This window comes from Galleria mellonella, unplaced genomic scaffold (assembly GCF_026898425.1).
Source record: "Galleria mellonella isolate WM207_F2 unplaced genomic scaffold, CSIRO_AGI_GalMel_v1 utg38, whole genome shotgun sequence".
Taxonomy (NCBI): Eukaryota; Metazoa; Arthropoda; class Insecta; order Lepidoptera; family Pyralidae; genus Galleria; species Galleria mellonella.
Window position 1 is genome coordinate 5,725,413 of NW_026442090.1, and position 18,904 is coordinate 5,744,316.

General features: G+C 33.3%; 1 protein-coding gene across 1 annotated transcript in view; it reads right to left on the minus strand.

Moving 5' to 3' along the window:
• The window catches only part of LOC113522930 (zinc finger protein 395), a 69,624-nt gene extending 58,889 nt beyond the window's left edge, over window positions 1-10,735 (minus strand). The window contains exon 1 of the mRNA XM_026908776.3: window positions 10,020-10,735. Coding sequence (XP_026764577.1) covers window positions 10,020-10,394 — 375 coding nt within the window. The 5' untranslated portion in view covers window positions 10,395-10,735. The remainder of the gene's footprint in view (window positions 1-10,019) is intronic.
• Between the last annotated feature and the right edge of the window lie 8,169 nt (window positions 10,736-18,904).

An 18,904-nucleotide genomic window follows, 5' to 3' on the forward strand; every position in this document is an offset into this window, starting at 1 on the left:
TCCATACATGGAGTAATAATCGTAAGAAGCCGTTGGGCTATTTTAAGATCGCATATGTATCGGATACGATATCGTCGTTTTCAGGTGAAGTGTTTGGAAATTAATCGCTTTCTTGTTAGATCTAAATACAGGGTACCGAAATATAACACCTTACTCTTCCGGAACCATAAGGGTATCACGGGCTATACATAAAAAATACTTTATTTTATCCATGGTACTGGTTATATCTATAGGTAACGGTTACCACTTTTGATCAAGTGCGCTGTCAGGTTGTTTGCCATTCGAAGTTGCATAAAAAATAAAATCTGGCACAGTTTAATCATTTAATAGAGTATATTAATTAATGATTTTAAACAACTTTTTAACATTGTTGAGATTTTTTTTAGTTTCAGTGACTTTGCAGCACATGCCTGATGTTAGTATCTTGCACATGCCCATCATTGAATCATTATATCTCTTTTGAAAATGGTTTGACTGTAACATATGTATGTAACCGACATAAATGACAGATTGTTGAGATTATCATTTCGATTTATAGAATAGATAAATGTCTTTGTATATTTAGGACTTTGTTGTTAAATACAATTTAACTATTTACTATTTAGTAACTCTGACGTCTAAGGTACCTGAAATATATTCTCGAAATGCTCTCAACTGTTAAAAGACAAAGATAGAGTTATTTGTTTAAAATGATTCTCCAGTATACTATACTATCTTTTATACAACATATACATAGTATCAAGAATCAAGATTCACACATTGTTCTTGCCAGCTGTTTAGATAAAAGTAGGTATTAAATCATGTAACTATTCCAAGGCAAGATCAATGAGGTCACCTACAAAGGGTCGACCTTGCCTTCGCTGCTGGCTTGTAGGAGGACTAAATTATATTCGCCAATAAAGTATTTCACATTTTAGTAACGGATATTCATTAAGTATCTTCGCAATGTCCATCCTTTGTCTGTAAAACAATCTAGGTCACAATTTAACTTTAAATCTGTTCTATAAATTACCCGCGTAAATATAACAGTTGTTTATTGTTCTGTAAATACATATGTATATTATCTGTAATTTGGTTTTTGTAAAATTTTTGATGACAACACATGCAATGTACATTTACCATTTTGAAATTGTTGTTGTTTTTGAATTTACATTTGTTGTCTATAAAAAATGAATAAGACACAGGCTTACTTTAGTATTCATTACATGTAAGACTTAAATAAGTAAAGTCGTCGATTGAATTAGGTAGTAGTCACGGAACGACCAGCTTAAAACTTACAACGGTTTTTTGACATCATTAAATGGTCAATCATCTTGCGCTTCGCAGTTGAATTTAGGTCGAATACATTAACTGGACTATATTTAGTGGTCAAAGAGTTTGCTAAAACGGAACGCGTAAGATATAAGCTACAGGATTGCCTCTCTCTAAATTATCCTATTAAACTTCATTGATACAATTGTGAGAATCTTTAATATTAAAATAGGAAGATAGTAATTCGATGCATTCAATAACTAAAAGAATGTTTCTCCATTCATACAAAATATTATATATATCATTAAAAATATACATTATCAAATAGTTATAAATGAAATCTCTATTTATATTTTAACGTATATATAATAAACACAAAATAAGACAGTAGTTTAAACGCAATAGTTTCTTTTCGTTTTGCAATTTTTGATACCGTTAGTATATTTATAACAAAGCTCGAGTCTTTGTTTTAATTTACAGAAAACTGAAATTTGAATTTTAAATGTATTTTTAATTAGTACGAGTTGGTAATATGTACTTACTGATGATCACTTAATGATATTTTGGCTGGCGGTTAGCTAATGAACATTTTAAGTAAGAGTACATTTATTAAATGAACACCACAGGTATTTATTGTGTATTATCGTTAGTCTAATAATCTAGCCTTGGTTGTCTGCATGCAATACTTGACCAGTTCGCCAATACTTAGACTACTTTATACGTTTTAATTACTACTGTTTAACATTTAGCCTGCAATCGATGTTAATAGACGTGTTCCGATGAAGTAATTGCATCTCATGGCAATAATAGTTGCGATAATCATATTTCTTCAGTTCACTTGACGCCCTGCAGCCTTCTGCGGTCCAGTGGTAGTCTCGTTTATCTTATCAACCTTGATTAAAAATCCATATCACTAGGCGCCTTATTGTCACATAGTCATGACACAAAAATGTAATAGAATTGATGTTATCTTAAATACCACTAAGAATATTTATTGTCTTGTTGTACGAAGCAATAATATATTCAAAGCTGTGTTTGCACGCTAAAATTTAACAAACGACTTTGTAAATTCTAACGGATTAAAGAGTTAGGCCATGCTCCATTTGGTTCGAAAAGCGTGGGACATTTTTTCAAAGTGGAATTAGACTATAGTTGGATCAATCTTTTTTCTAGTTCTTAAAGTTTTGTTTAATGTAGACGTGGTAGAACTATTTCGCGAACATATTAAGGGTATTCTTACGTCGCTAGAATATATTTGCGAACATTTTTTGCACATGTAGTGTCGTGTTTTCCTTTTAGTTTCTCTGAATCTTTATTGTTGTAGTTACAGCGGAAAAGGTTTTAAAGTGATGGTATACATGGTCACTGTAAGTTATAACTGCGGTTGTAATGAGCAGGCGCGCGCTGTGCTAACTCAAACTTGCGTTTTCTCTTCCCATGAGTTGTTGCAATGGCCGCTGCTTGTAAACACGTTCACAGCTACACGTTCACAAAAAATCACGTACAAATGGAAATTATTGAAGGAGAAACTTGAAAAGTATATTGAATCTTGCGACATATTTAAACGTAATAAGACAACAACCGACAATAATAGCAAATATATTAGTTCAATGTATGACGTTAATTCTTTATCTTATCTGTAATTGTGATAGAAAAAAAATTATTTCTGTTATAATATATTACAGTTAAAATAGTCGTATAAATAAATTGATAAGGCTCTAAAGATATAAATTGTGGATTTAAAGAACATTAACTTTCGATGTCAAATATTAATCAGCAAAATTTTTATAATATTACGTGTTATCTGGGGATATGGAACTGTCTCGGTTAATAATGAAGTAATAACAGTATAAAGGTGTCTGCCATAAAATATTATAATAACAAAACTAATCTGCTTCTCGGACAGTAACATAAGCTACGCAGAAGGGTACAAACAAGTGAAATTTGCGTCTAGCACGCGATCGCTCCACGCAACGCTAAGCGCCGGGCCATGAGCGTAAGTGTCTTCGTGCGTTCCATTGAAAAAAATAATAACTGGACTGGAAAATCTGGAAAATGCATTTGTAATTTTCTTATGACTCGTAACTGCTTTCGCCTATAATTTAAGATTGCGATAGTAATCAGCAACGCCAATATGGCGTTGGTAAGTTATGAGTGCATTATCCATCTTCGTTGGGTACATTTAGGATTATTTTGCAAAGGGGGAATGGCCGCTTAGAAAATACGCACATGTACTCTTACATTTTTTTCCGAAACTTTGCTTGCATCTCGGGGTGGGTACGGCTCATCCAGCTCGCCTATATATGAAAATATCCTTCAATATGAAAATTTATCTGTTTCTAGTTATATTATATTAAATATGTATTATTATAATATGGTAGTAATCTATAAACATTTTCAGATTTAGCTTTTGCTAATATTTTTATAAATTCAGCTGTTCCACAATCATAGTTTCCAATTTACGCGTTGTTGTTTAAAAAACATTGTTCAGATGTAACAAAAGTTGTATTGTGGTACAAGTGAGTCTGAAATTGTTACTGTAAATGGCCAACACAGGTGTGAGTAGCACTTTCACACTCGGTGCAGCACGTGGCGTTCGCTGTCATAGCCGCGACGAATCGAGCCATTCTGTTTACGATCTCAAACGAAAGGCGCCGATTACCGCTCTACGAGAAATCACTAGCTGATTACGTAATACTCAGTAATAACTTTATCGAATTGAGAGTCATTGAGAATAACTCTCATATGAAAATCATTATACACTCCTCGCAAAAATTAAGGGAACATAAAATTTTTTGAAATTTTTGGGTGATTTTCAACAGGCTGTATTTCAGTGAAAAATAATCGTACAGGAAATTTAAAAAAAGGGTTTTGAAGCTTGAAAACTCTAGTTTTCAGATTTATTGGTGAAAAAATTTTTTGAGCTCCGGTTTCCATGCAATTCTTAAACAAAGCTGAAAATAATTTTTTTCTAAATTTTCTAGGTTTTGTTTTTCACTCTATGGGCATGGAAAAATTTTTCGAGCTACTCCATTGTATAGGTCTCTTAGCGTGTTTATTCAGCTTCAAAAATCGCTTTGGATGGCTCAATTACGACCATTTGTCTCCGAGATATCGAACTTTGAATGCAAAAGCATCCTTTTCCATTCAACTGCTAATATCTCTGGAACTACTGGTCGCACAGCAAGCGGGTGCCGAGTTTCTTTATCTGCATAAAATTTCCAATTAAGCACAGTCAAGAGTTAGTGAAGAAAAAATTTTTTTCCACCTCTAACATTGAATTGAAAAAAGTGGAAAAAAGTGACTTTTTCTCCTTTTTTGGTTACTTGGCTGTATCTTTGCTAATATGGGCGGGAAAGCTAAGGTTTGAGGAAAATTTTACAGTCTATTGTTAAGAACCCCCCAAATCCCTGGAGCGATCGGTTCAACGGTTTTTCCCGGACCAATTGATTGAAATTTTGGAAAAAATAAGAGAACAAGGTTTTTGTCCCTTAAACTCACCCTAATCCATTCAAAAATCAATAATTTCATTTGTTTTTCACTTTTTACTCAATTTTTTGTTTTTTAAAAATTTATTATCAAAAAAAAAATCGAAAAAATCAAGAAAATTTTATGCAGATAAAGAAACTGCTGTGCGACCAGTAGTTCCAGAGATATTAGCAGTTGAATGGAAAAGGATGCTTTTGCATTCAAAGTTCGATATCTCGGAGACAAATGGTCGTAATTGAGCCATCTAAAGCGATTTTTGAAGCTGAATAAACACGCTAAGAGACCTATACAATGGAGTAGCTCGAAAAAATTTTTCCATGCCCATAGAGTGAAAAACAAAACCTAGAAGATTTAGAAAAAAAATATTTTCAGCTTTGTTTAAGAATTGCATGGAAACCGGAGCTCAAAAAATTTTTTCACCAAAAATCTGAAAACTAAAGTTTTCAAGCTTCAAAACCCTTTTTTTAAATTTCCTGTACGATTATTTTTCACTGAAATACAGCCTGTTGAAAATCACCCAAAAATTTCAAAAATTTTTATGTTCCCTTAATTTTTGCGAGGAGTGTATTTAATGTTTAATTTAGCACTGTAGAAACAAACAGTCAACGTCGTCACGGACATTATCACACTCTCGGTGTTCTACTTAGCAGCCTGTGAGCCGAAGAGCGGTGCCAGTTGGGTTAGCCATCGCGGCTAACGGTCCGTACTTCGCCGACACGCGCACGTGAAAATAATTCTTGACGCGATTTTGTAACGAATGCCGTTAGTCGGTTCCGGGCCTGCCGGTGACCTTATTTCTCGACTGAGCTGAGCACTCTTTATTTTTATATCTTATAGCCTGACATATTAAAGCAGTTGTCTCGTTCAACAGTTATTTATTCCAAGTGCTAAATGAAATTACATGAAACATATAAAGAGTTTTAATTCCAAGGATCCTTTACTTGGAAATCTTGAAACCACTGTGATTAAGCAGTTAAATGTTGGTTCTAAAATCTTTAAGAGTATCACGTATTTATTTAAAGTAGGTTGATTAACGGATATTGTTGATATTTCATATTACTGCGCGCTATTGTAAGTTTTTTCGTAGCTTACGTAATTTCTGTGTTCGACTGGAGTGCTAGTAAAAATGCGAAGTTGTTTACGAACGCGGTGCCGCGCCGGCCGGCCGGTTGTGAGTCAGCAGTAGCATGAACGCGCTTCTGACTGAGATGATTTTGTGTAGCGTGCGAGCGGATTTGCCGACTCCATCACAGTAAATAACACATGACGCTATATGCGACGCATCATACAGGGAAATACCGCGTCATACCGAGATAAGGTCGTTTTGTACTTTCCAGTAGAGTCGCAGGTAGATTTACCGCGTGCAAAGTGCGATCGTTAGAGGTACAATGACGGTACTGAAATAATTGCTCACATAATGTCAATAATCGCAGTGTTTGGCAAAATATACTGTCCTTTCATTGAACGCGTAATATTATGTTTGCTATCTTTGAACTTGTTTTGATGAGCGACGCATTATCTAGCTGTGACGCCAGTACATAGGCACCTAATAATAATGTTAGTATAACAGTTATTGTAAACAAGTGAATACAAATACTTATAGGGATGCCATCTTTCACTAAACAAGACTTCATTTTTATTTATTTTGTAATAAAAGCTAAAAGCAATTAGTTACTATTGATTCGAACACTAATAACAGTTTGTTATAGACAGATATTAAGTACATAGTACGCTCAGTTATTAATAGTAAATAGTGAAATGTGTACTAAAATTAAATATAAAAGATAAATAGATGTACAATGTAATAATAATAAAGATGTCTGAACTGAGGAGAATAGTAAATACCAGATATCATAGTGGCGGCGAGCCGGCGAACTTGCACGTCATGCAAGTATCGCGTGTAACGTCACGATTTACGCAGGCGAAGTAGCGCGAGCGCCGATCCGCTTTCCTCGTTGTGTCATCGTACAATAGCGTTTCACGTTAGAAGTTGTAATAAATACCATAATTAGTTTTGTTTCTGTTGCATGTTGGCATATACAATTTCAGTTTTTGTTGCATAGCTATAGTTCACAATTTGGACGTTGTAACGTATCTAATTAATAATGCATGCAGCGTACTTTTAAGTAGGCATTAATATTTATTTTAAGAAATTATCATGAACTTTGGCAAACAAATTGAAGGTCAGATTGGACGAGTTTTTTTAAACTGGTTATCAGTCTGCAGATAATGTTGCATAGATTTTTTTTTTTTGGAGTCAAATAAGATAAAAGCATTGTGTAAGACGACGATACCGGCTTGCTTACGAGTGAACGGGGGCCGGTTGTTAGTGCGCGGGGCGGCTGATGAGTTTACTCATGCCGTGCTCTACTTTGTTGAGGCGGATTAAATCTCAAACGATTATCGTCTTTATTTTCTATATATCGGAATGTTCTTTGTTTATATGTATATAATTATTTATAATAGATAAATTAATCATCTTATTTCTCAGCATAGATGTTAATAGCACGAAACTAATTTGTATGACAATACAATGTCTTAGTTAAAAACTCAGTGCTCTTCGACAATCTGTTAATAAAAAAATATATCATACAATAATATAAGTACGTTAAAAACAAAATTTGTACTTCTATACATGTATCCTCTTATTTATAAAAAAATAAAACTTCCTGCAAAACTGTTTTAACTATTACAATGTTTTGTCACTTTTAAACTAAAATTAGTGAACGGATTATAGCAATTACTAATGACAAATAATCTTGGCCAATTTGAATCTGTTATTTGCCATGGCGCCGTCTTGTGCGTTGCTATAACGGTATAACGGTACCGAATTTTAGAATTTAGCGCAGTGTGTTGCTGTTAGTATAGTAGTAGAAGGACTTATTGATTTGTATCATTGTACCTAATAATATACAGTAATACGATTTGTTACTTGAATTTTTTTATATAAGTACATACATCAATATGCGTGTATGTTTTTCTCAAATATATGAAAAATAATATATATTTTTATATTAATTACAATAACTCTTTAGTTATTGTACTAAAAGAACTTGGTGAATAATGCGAGTTACAGACAACATGCGGCACTTTGCCAACAAAGTCCTGAAACAAAAGAAACTGCGCGTCTCCGGTAGCCGTCGACGGGTAGCTAAGGCTACCGTTGCACTATGGACTTTATGCACGATTCGCACGAATGTCATTTGTGTGAATAGTACTTTAATCTAAAAAACAATAAAAAGCCAAAGTCAATGTATTACAAAAAGTCGTTTATTAAAGTATAAAATATGTATTATTATTATTTATATAGTAATAGTATATCAATAATTATTTATTATTGGTCGTAGTTGTTTTCACTAGATGTAATTTATGCTAAAATTATGACTTTCTCAAAATTGTTGATATTATGTGTAAATCAGAGGCACAATTCAATTCACCGAGTGCATCATATATTTTATAAAACTTACGTAGCCCGGTAGCTTACAGTCGTCATTTGAATTAATTTGGTTTGGAAATAAATGATTTAAAGGGATTTTACTCGCATGGAGTGGTGTCTTATTTAAATTTTGTATAATTATTTACATAATTGTTTATCTAGTCGCCTCAATAATTTGACTTGTTAAAGGTTATATTTTAGTATAAATTAAAATAGGACTATTTATTCATATATATATATATATATATATATATATATATATATATATATATATATATATATATATATATATATATATATATATATATATATTGCAATACCATTACTAGTCTAATACTAACAACGTTCTGTAGGCGCATTGATAAGACAAATTCTATTTATTATCTTTATAGTCTGTTTATAATTTATTTTATGTTAAATAAGATACGATTGCCGCGACATTACAAGTAGTTTTATATTTAAAGCGACATTGCAAAATTATTTGAATAACGAATAGGTCCAATCCATTTCCATATTGCTACGTGAATAGAATAGTAGTAATACAGTATATTAAAACTTTGTAATAAGCACCTACATGTTGATGATATCGTCCGTCACATTACCATGCATTACAGCATGATTAGTATTATCATAATTTAATTAAAACGATTCGATTGTTTCACATGTTTGCGAAGACCTATATCTTATTTATATTGCGATTTATTTTTATTTTCTCTTGCTTATCTTCAGTTTAAAATATTATAATATACATATCGAAAGGTAATTACAATGATAAAATGTTATCTCTTAGGTATTATACCAGTAGGTAACCGTATATTGTCCGATAATTTACAAACCCACTAGCGTAATTACTAAAAAATAGTCTTTACACAACAAAGAATTTAATTATGTTGTTTATTATTTTCATTGTATTTCTCGAACAATGATGACGTATGAAAATAAATTCCCTATCCATATTATTTATGCAGAATTCTTTTTCCTAATCTAATTAAATTATTGCATATAGCAAGACATTAATTAATTTATTTGTACTTTTAATTAAAAAAGGAGAAGGTTCTCAATTTTATATTCTTGTATGAATGTTACGCGGTGTCTTCATCAATTATGAACCGATTTTGGTGATTGCGTCCGGACTTTTTCTCACGATAGAAATTTGTTTTTTTGTTGTGACACAAAATCATAAATATATCTACGAATGGCAATGATGTAAAGGTTTGATTAATGTAGATACGTAGCAAAGTCTAGCTAAACTCGGGAGTCTCGTTGAGATGATGCAAGTCAGTGCTTCGGTTATGATAAGATGGTCTCGATAAATGCGGCAGGCGGGCGCCGGTGCACGATGCACGTGGAACCGGGGTCAATAGCTCGCTGCACGCGCACCGCCCGCGCCCCCGCACTCGACCGCTTTTCTCGTGCACCACAAACCTTTGTTTAGTGCAGGGTTCATGACATACGTTACATATGCCACTGCCGTTGTCTATTCCATATTATGTAAACAAACTACGTAGGTACCCGTAGCTCTGTAACCATATATTTCTTTTTGAATCGAATTCGAGTGTTTTTAATCGTTGATGTCTTTTATAAGGGCAAACTTTTTACGCTAATGACCTGCGCAGACGTGGGACGCTTTGTCATTTTAAAACTCTATCATCCGTGGAAACCTTAAATATCAAAATAAAAGTTACATGAGACTTAGTAATTTTGAAACGTTTTATAAATGGGTTGATATCCATTTATAAAATGTGCAAATAAATGTATATGGCGTTTTCCTGTATTTGTAATTTATTGAAAGTGCAAAACAGTCTAATTTGTGGGGTTTGTAGTGTACATAGTATATAATAACCTCAGCGGTGGGTGCATGCACTTGGACGCGAAGCTCGTCTGTGTCGTGGTCGTGATGCAGCACGTCGGCGCGTACCTCGCGGCCGTTGTACGTCAGGTAGACGCGCTGGCTGGGCCGCAGCTTCACGCCAGTCATACCACGGAAGCCGGGTCCGATCAGTTCCGCGTCGCGGTACTCCCGCGTCCCTTTCCCACCGTCGAACCGTACTGTGTACTTGGTGTTCGGTGTCAAGTTGATGCAGTTGTTGTTCTCAGGGAACGGCGTTGGCGTCTTCACCTCCTGGATCATGCCCGAGTAGTACAGTCCATCCTCGCCGAGCGCTGCGACGCGGGTTCCTATAATGGACCGCTTCGCCAGCCTCTTGCCGGTCGACATAATGCTCTCAGTTCGCACACCCTTTAACGGCACTAATTTATGCAACGCTGTTCGGTAGCCCGCTTCGCGACTCACACGTTCACTAAAAAATTTCAAATCGCCCGGCGTACGCGTTTTGCGGGATAGCCGTCACAGAATTTCGGAAAACTACGGAAATTTCGACGCGATTGGGCGCGCTGCACACGGTCCGGCTCCTCAGTAGGCCGGGGCTGTTCGCGGCTCTCGCGCGGAAACATAATACGAGGGCAGGGTCCTCGAGGATCGGGACAAAGGAAAATCCTTTCGCGATTGTAAATTTCGCACGCGAGCTCACAGCGAACGACCTCTACAAATGCGATTCCAAAGACAACTGGCGTGCGGCGCAATCCAACCGGCGACACCGGCCGGCCGGCGAGCGGGAGCGGCGACCGCCTGTCTCACTTCTTTGTTTTGATATACTCAGCTGTTTGCGGGAGTGAAATGGTTATCTGTGATTATGTGGGTGCGAATGAGAGAGCGCATTCGGCCTCGTTCGGGTTGCCATCGATGAGTTCGGTCGGATTCGCTATTTTGAGCGGGCGGTGCGGCGCGGCGTAGTGATGGTGGCGGTGGTGTAGAGCATCGTAGCGGCATGTAGCGACAGCGGCCGACGGCCGGCGGCGGGGTGAGGTGACGGTGATTGCAGCGGTGACGGTGCCGGTGCCGGTGCCGGTGCCGGTGGCGGACGCCCACGAGCGACATTGAGGTGCGGCGGTAGCCGTTCGCACGTGGAACGCTAACGGGATTGCACAACGCAACTCTACGTCGCGATGCTGTGCGGAGCTGCCGCTGTGCGCGCTGCTAATGCGTGACACAGTTTCTATTCAGATTCGGGGTCGATTCAAATGTCAAGCAGATGCATCTACTTATGCAACGCTTGCTTGACCCCGCTACAACAATTACGCACAAATTAAATAAATTAGGACGATTCCCATTTTATCACGAAGTTATCACTAACAGCCCCATTAGTGTTGTTGCCAAGTCTACATAGATACATAATAGTTATAATGTTAAATGTATTTAATCATATAAAGTTCTTTGAATGTTTACAGAGCACGTACCTACCTACCTATAAGTTAAGTAATCTGTGTCACTAGGTCTAGGATATACCTACTTGTCTGTGAACTCGATTTTGTGCCTGGATTCTCTACCTCAACTCGATGCAGATCTATGTAAAATTAATAAACAGTATAATAGCTATACATATGTATGCAACGATTGTTAAGTAAAAGTGAAGTGACATAACTTATATAATGACCTAGCTTAATTACCTAAATTGTATTATATGCAATATTTTTTATTCTCAAATTACACTCGACAATAGGCATTTTAAGTTAACTTTCCTCTGTAGATGATAATAAAGTATTTGGTTGGAATATAATACCAATCAAAATTCATCTGATTTGAATAATTTCGTAAGAGAGATCAGATTTTATTTACGAGGTAAAAGTTTATTAATATTATAAATAAATTAACCCTATGGATTAATAAATAGGTAAATTCGAGCAACATTAAGGGTCGAACATAGTATGATTTTTATTAATTTAATAATAAAATAAAACCAATCAATAATATACGACTGACTCTATATTGATTACGTAAAGTTGAATTTGCAACACTGCTTCTGATCGGAGATTGCTTCCGATTTCAACAAATAACTGGGCACGTGCAATTTGATTAAACGATTTTAATCTAATCAGTTTTTTTTGTGAGTTTCAATTGCGATTTGCAATCGGTCGCGGATTAAGAAATTGAAACATGCATCATACTGTTGTTCGATTTTAGTATCTTACGAAAGATCTTTACGATTACGCTTTGTGTATGAGACTTTTTAGAAACTTTTATGAGAAATTAAATCATTTTATTCAAATAATATTTAATTAAGTTAATAATAATTGATGTTAACTTTAAAATAATATTAAAACCTGATAAAATAAATATTTTATCCATGTTAATTTAGTTAAATAGTCAATAAAGAGGAAAAAATAAATAAATCAACATATAAACGCGAATATTTCGGCATGTTTGGAATAAAAAGCTGTCTATATACTATGTCCAGAACACTATATAAGTATATATCAAGTTTCAAGATGAATTATTAAGCCATAAAGATGCCAAGGGCAACAAATAAACTTATTCTCACATTCATAATGTTATGATTATAAAATTGCCCCTTGTGTTATAAAAAAAAAGTTATTATAATTATAAGAATCAGAAAGTTCATTATCATTAGCAGGTATTCTGCTTGAGCACAATATAAACAAACTTAAGTCATCCTTCTAAGTGACATCAGTACATATTTAACCTTTGTACGGGTCGTTTATGTAGGCCATATGAAGAATTTGAATTTCTAATGTTATTTTTCAAGTTTATGGTCACATCTGTTTATATCGTGTGTACATACACACCTACGTAATAGTCTACAATCGGCACTTCAGTTCAAATTTAAGAAAACAGGTCAACCGCTACTTAACGAGTTTGTGAGAATGAGAATAGGCACCTCGCACGGAATATAAACTAATACAAGTGTAAATGTACCTTATCAAAGTATCACGGCCAAGTTCTGGGCTACAAATATTTAATTATTGTCTTGCTATCGTGTCGACACGCAATGAAGAAGAATACCATATATAATTATTTTTTTTATTGTATATATAAAATGAGAATATCCTCATTTTAATTTAAGAAAGGAAGAGGCTATTATTATATTTTATGCATGTATCTTTTTATATATGATTTCTTCGTTTACATATTTTTTTATATATATAATATAAATTTGAAGTCTAATTGTTAAAGTTATCTCACATGTTTTAGTAAGATAGTACATAGTATGCCCTTATCATCATCATTATCTTTCTGCTGTCATCCCAAGTGCGTGCCCTTAAATATAAGGACACATTCCTTAAATTTTTTGTATATATGACCGAATTCTATTAATGATAAAAGTGCAGTAAATTATGTATTTTATAAGATACCTTGGCAAATATTCAAATTTATTTCACGACGCCGATTCTAACACTGAAACATCGTATATTTATGTAGATACTATTTATTCTGAAATTGCGTAGAAAAAATGCGAAGAAAATCAACTATCATGGTAAATAATTAAATTAATTCTGCGATTCCGATTCAGATAATAAATTAAATTATTTAGCAAATTACTAACCAGCTTATTTTTTAAAGTAGTATAACTAATTCAACTAATTTAAACTTTTATAAAAATATATTTAATAGACTAAGTAAAAGTAAATATATTAATATCTACATTTTCATATATTTACCTGAAATTAAGTCATATTATTTTCCGAAAATAAACACACAAAAAAACGTTACTACTTTTATAACAACATAATGAACTATTAAAATGAATATATAAAATATGAAAAATGAAATACCTCATAGTAAACATATAAACTGATTACAAACATAATAATTTTTCATTATGTTTATAATGTTATAATATAAAAATATTAATAAAATAATCGATTTGAAAGTACTTGCCGTGTTTGTACAAAATTTATCTAACGGGATGTAGAAGAATATTAGGTAAGTTCAGAACAACCTTCAAAGTGACAGTATTGATAAAGAGTTTGCAATCACAAATATCTCTGACGTAATTAACATTTTCATACCTATTGGGACTCACTTATCGAAAAATGAAGTACATTTTATTCATTGTCATTTTAGTTATACATTGATTATTTCTATTACAATCAGATTTAGATTATTCAAATTCAAGAAGACATTTTGATTGTGACAGCTATTTAGTTTTAGTTTTAGAAAATAGTTCATGGATTTCATTAATACGTAGGCTAGTGATAAATAGATATTTGATATAATTTCTAACTACATAATATTAGCTATTGTTTTTTCAATGCCAATTAGCTCTTTGTCCGTTCATGGATAGTAGGAGTAATCTATAATTTTTGTCTATACAGACGTAAATTGTAATAATAGTAGATAAACGTTTTACTATTAAATGTTTAAAAATCTATTCTTAGCTGATACTTATGTTATAAAATAAACCTATATTATATATTTTAACTTTCTAAACTAAGTATGTTATATGTTAATACCTTAAATGATATAGATAGAGCATCGAGCCTCAAAAACGGGTCAAACTTTTTGTCAGCTAATTGTTAAATTAACTGACTCGTTTTTTTATCAGTGTTCTATATACTTACGCATAAAATCTAAGATTAATACGTACAGCTAAAACTACTAAGTATAGAAAGCTCAAAAAGTCAGTTAGGACAAACGATTTTATAAATTTAGGCTGTACGGGAAATTATTTAACGAGTTACTATACGAAAAATACAAATCTATCGCAAACCGCCAGTAGTGACATAACCGTTTTTAGATTATTTTATTTTAAATGGTTAATTAATTAACTTTCACAAACATCGAATGTTAATGTGTGTAAATGGTACGGTATTATATTATCAAGGGGCGATATTTATAGACAAATTGTTTCATTGCGACCTTTGCCTAAGGTCATGAACATCCGCTAATCCTAGCGGAGGTGTTAATTTCTTACATCTGAATACTTGTGTCACGTGTGACCTCCGATTCCCTTTAGGGAATTACGGGAGCTATGATATTACCTTGTTTATTGTGACCATTAAAGTGTTTATACGTAGGTGTAAATATTATACACTAGCGGCTTCATTCGTGGTAATTGGTTATGTTAAAATGTTCCTCAAAAAGTGAGCTATTAAATGCAAAAAGAATTTTTCGAATCCGGTTGGTGGCAATGATAAACAATGTGTAATGTCTTTGTTTCAATCCTAACAAGGGAAATGTTTCTAAAAAGCATATCGATATTCGTACTCTAATAACAGATAAAAATCCTTTGTACTTACAGTAAATAGATAGAGTGTATTGTTTGATTATCAATAGATACCTACCTATAAGGCTGAAAGTATTACTTGTCTAGTTTAAGGCATTATACAATTACAAAGGTAGGATTAGTTTTATTGTTTTTTTTTTTTATGAGTGATAATGGAATGGTAATCCCACCCGCGCTATCGGTATACGCCGGCGGGGCATCAGTGAAAGATGATAGGTGAGGATGAAGCAGGCCAGTTAGCTCATCGTGACGAATTCAACAAGAATTGTTCACGATGGTTTTCAGGGGGAACCACGTGGAGGTGGACCTGATAGGGCATATTGCTAGCAATGGGGCTGTCAAACTCCATTGCTAACAACCCCTTTCCCCCCAGGTAGGATTAGTCGTAATGAAATAAGAGCGTAACCGACATTTTATTATTCAGCAACCTCATTTGGAGGGGGGAAGGGGATTGTTAGTAATAAGGTCGATATTAATTGACCAGGATAAAATGTTGAAGAAGGATATACCTTCATCGCTAATACTACATATACTTTTTCTTAGGATTATTTAATACAACTATAAAAAACTTATTTTCACATTTATTACTTATTAGTAAGAATATTTCATTATATTTTTGTAGTTTTGTTTGTATGTCGAATAATACAAAAACATGCATTTTATCTCATAATGTAAAGAAAGCTAAAGAGCACAATCGGAGACTAAAAAAGTTCACTGTAAATACTGTGTATTGAATTAAATTATGTACACATTTTTAATCATCAAATAAAACATAATTGGATGTATGTACAATCATGTAACTCACCAAATTTTATTGTAACTAAACGTGTCATAATGTTCTTACAAGTTCTATAAAAATACGATGTTCGAACATAGAGTTTAATCTTTTTATAATAATTTTTTTTTATGCAACTTAGAATGACAAACAAGCTGACGGCCCACCTGGTGGAAAGTGGTAACCGTCGCCTATAGACATGAGCAGTACCATGGACATAACAGAGTATACTGTTACGCCCATGATACCCTCATGCGTTGTCATTCCTGAGGACTCAGGTGTTATTCCTCTGTACCCAGTAAATTCACGCCATATCCCACCCTTCAAATCGAAACACAGCCATTCAAACACAACTGCTTTACGGTTGAAACACGAATGGGACATCTCTCAGTTACAAACCTATTGTAATTGAGATATTACAATAGGTTTGTCCTATTAGTAAATTTGTGCAACATTTTTTTTTTATTCTTAGTACAATTAATTAATAAATAGATTCATTGATTGTTGATATATTTTTTTAGTAACAGTAAAAATACATAAAATAATAAATATACCAGACATTGACCGGACGATACAGGAACAAAAACAGATAAATTAATCATTTCCTACTTACTTACTTGCCATGTGGTCCCGGCCTGGAATAGGCCATCCCTTCCTATCCCGTCGGTGTCGTAAGAACCGACTAAGGCAGAGCGAGGAATTGGCAACAGTCCTCAGGAATGACAACGCATGGGGGGTATCATTGGCGTAACAGTATAAACACTAACTCTGTTATGTCCATGGTACTGCTCATGTCTATAGGCGACGGTTACCACTTTCCATCAGGTGGGCCGTCAGCTTGTTTGCCATTCTAAGTTGTATAAAAAAAAAATCTCCTGTGTAATATAATGTCATTATGGACATCAGACTTTATATTGTGTGATAAGAAATAATATGTGCCGGTGAAATTAATTGACTGTTATTAAAACTCAATTAAAACGAAAAACTTGTATCAGTGAATGTTTGATAAGAGTTAAACACGTCAAAAGCTTAGATATGTGTATACAATGGGGTAGTCATTGGTATTGAATATTTTGTAATAACTCAAGTATGTAATATTATTATATTATATATTTTAATTATTGTTATTTTATTATTATATTTAATATTTTGATTATCACCAATTTTTTAGGGCGCTATTTCATTCGCGTGGATTTCAAAAGTAGAAAAATTAATGATATAAAGTACTTTTAGGTGATGTATCATGATAGAATGTATACAAGATGTTTACCTTCAGGAACACAAGTGTGAAAACCACATCCAGTTTGATGTAGCAGTTTCCATGATATCGGATCAAACATACAGACGGATAGATAGATCGACAGATAGACAAGATTTCTAAAATTGTTGTTTTGGCTTCTATTGTTTTTATTAAGACCCCACATATCACTTTTTTTTAAAAAGCTCCTATGTATAGATTCGTCTAGTTACAATTTTATTATATTAATAAGATAAAATATTAGTACATTTCTAATCACTTATAAAATAATTAGTTGTATCCTGTGGCTTCTTCTATGGTTGTACCTTAATGGCGATTAGCCTGTAAACTTCTTCAAGAAATTTTATATCAAATGCAAAAATATTTTTTCAAATACTACCGTTAGTCTGTTTCAGAGATTAACACGTTCAGACAAACGTACTCTTCCGTTTAATCATATTAGTATAGATCTAGTCTGACATTAATATTTTTAAGAGAATATTTTGCATCAAATATAATTAATGTGAGTTAGAGAATGATCTGAACTAAAACAAACAAACTAAACTAAACAGAAAATCTGAGTATTAGGAGACGTTCTAACAGCTTCCCGTCTACAATAACATAACATAAAAGCAAGACTTGTGTAAATTACATAGTAATATTGTCTTTGTTTTATTAAATAATAATGATCAAATATGTCGCACACAAAGGCACACGGCAAAGAAACACATAAATTATTTTTAAAGAACAGATAATGTAATGCTAACCAAACGTGCTACGATAAATTATCACGACGCAGTGCGATTGAACTGCAATCTTAAATCCTATTTACTTATTATAAAAAAGTAGCTGATCCCGTGGCTTATCTGAGATAAATCATCACATAAAGTATTCTATTTGCAAAGTTACGATATAATGTATTATTTTTCCAAATTTTATTGAAATCCGCTCAGTAGTATTTGTGTAAAAAGAGTAATAAATGAATGGACATTTACATACAAATATCCTCACAAATATTTGCCTTTATAATAGTAGTATGATAGTAGTTTTCTGTTATACTCGCATATGTTACGATTATCGCAGTTTAAATTGTACAGTGATATCACAGAGAATTATTGTAACGCGCTAGACCAACATAAAGGGCTTGATGACTCTCTGTTCTTTCTGCCTACATAACTTTAAAAATAAAATTATTAATTTTATATACGTAAATTATAAAACAATAAAATAAAATAATCCTATTCTATCTAAGGAAGTTACAGAATAGTAATGATAAATTATAATATGTCTAGCGGAAAAGTATAGTTTTACAGATAAATATTATATCACAGATTATAATAATACTCAAATATACGGTAGGTATATATTTTTCAGTAGTTTCGCCATTGTAAGAAATGAAATATTGTAGTATTTACTTTGCAAAAATAGTGATATTAATCGTGAAACAATTTTTACAGGAACAAACTAAACCAAAAGTTGCAAAAGTGTATTATTTTTTCTTTTGGAGAAAATGTCATGTGATACAAAACATTATTGTATTGGTACTGAAAAAGTATAGTCGTACTAAATAATTAAAATTTTTTGATACTGCTATATATAATTTTTATATGCCAATTCTTTTAAAATACGTA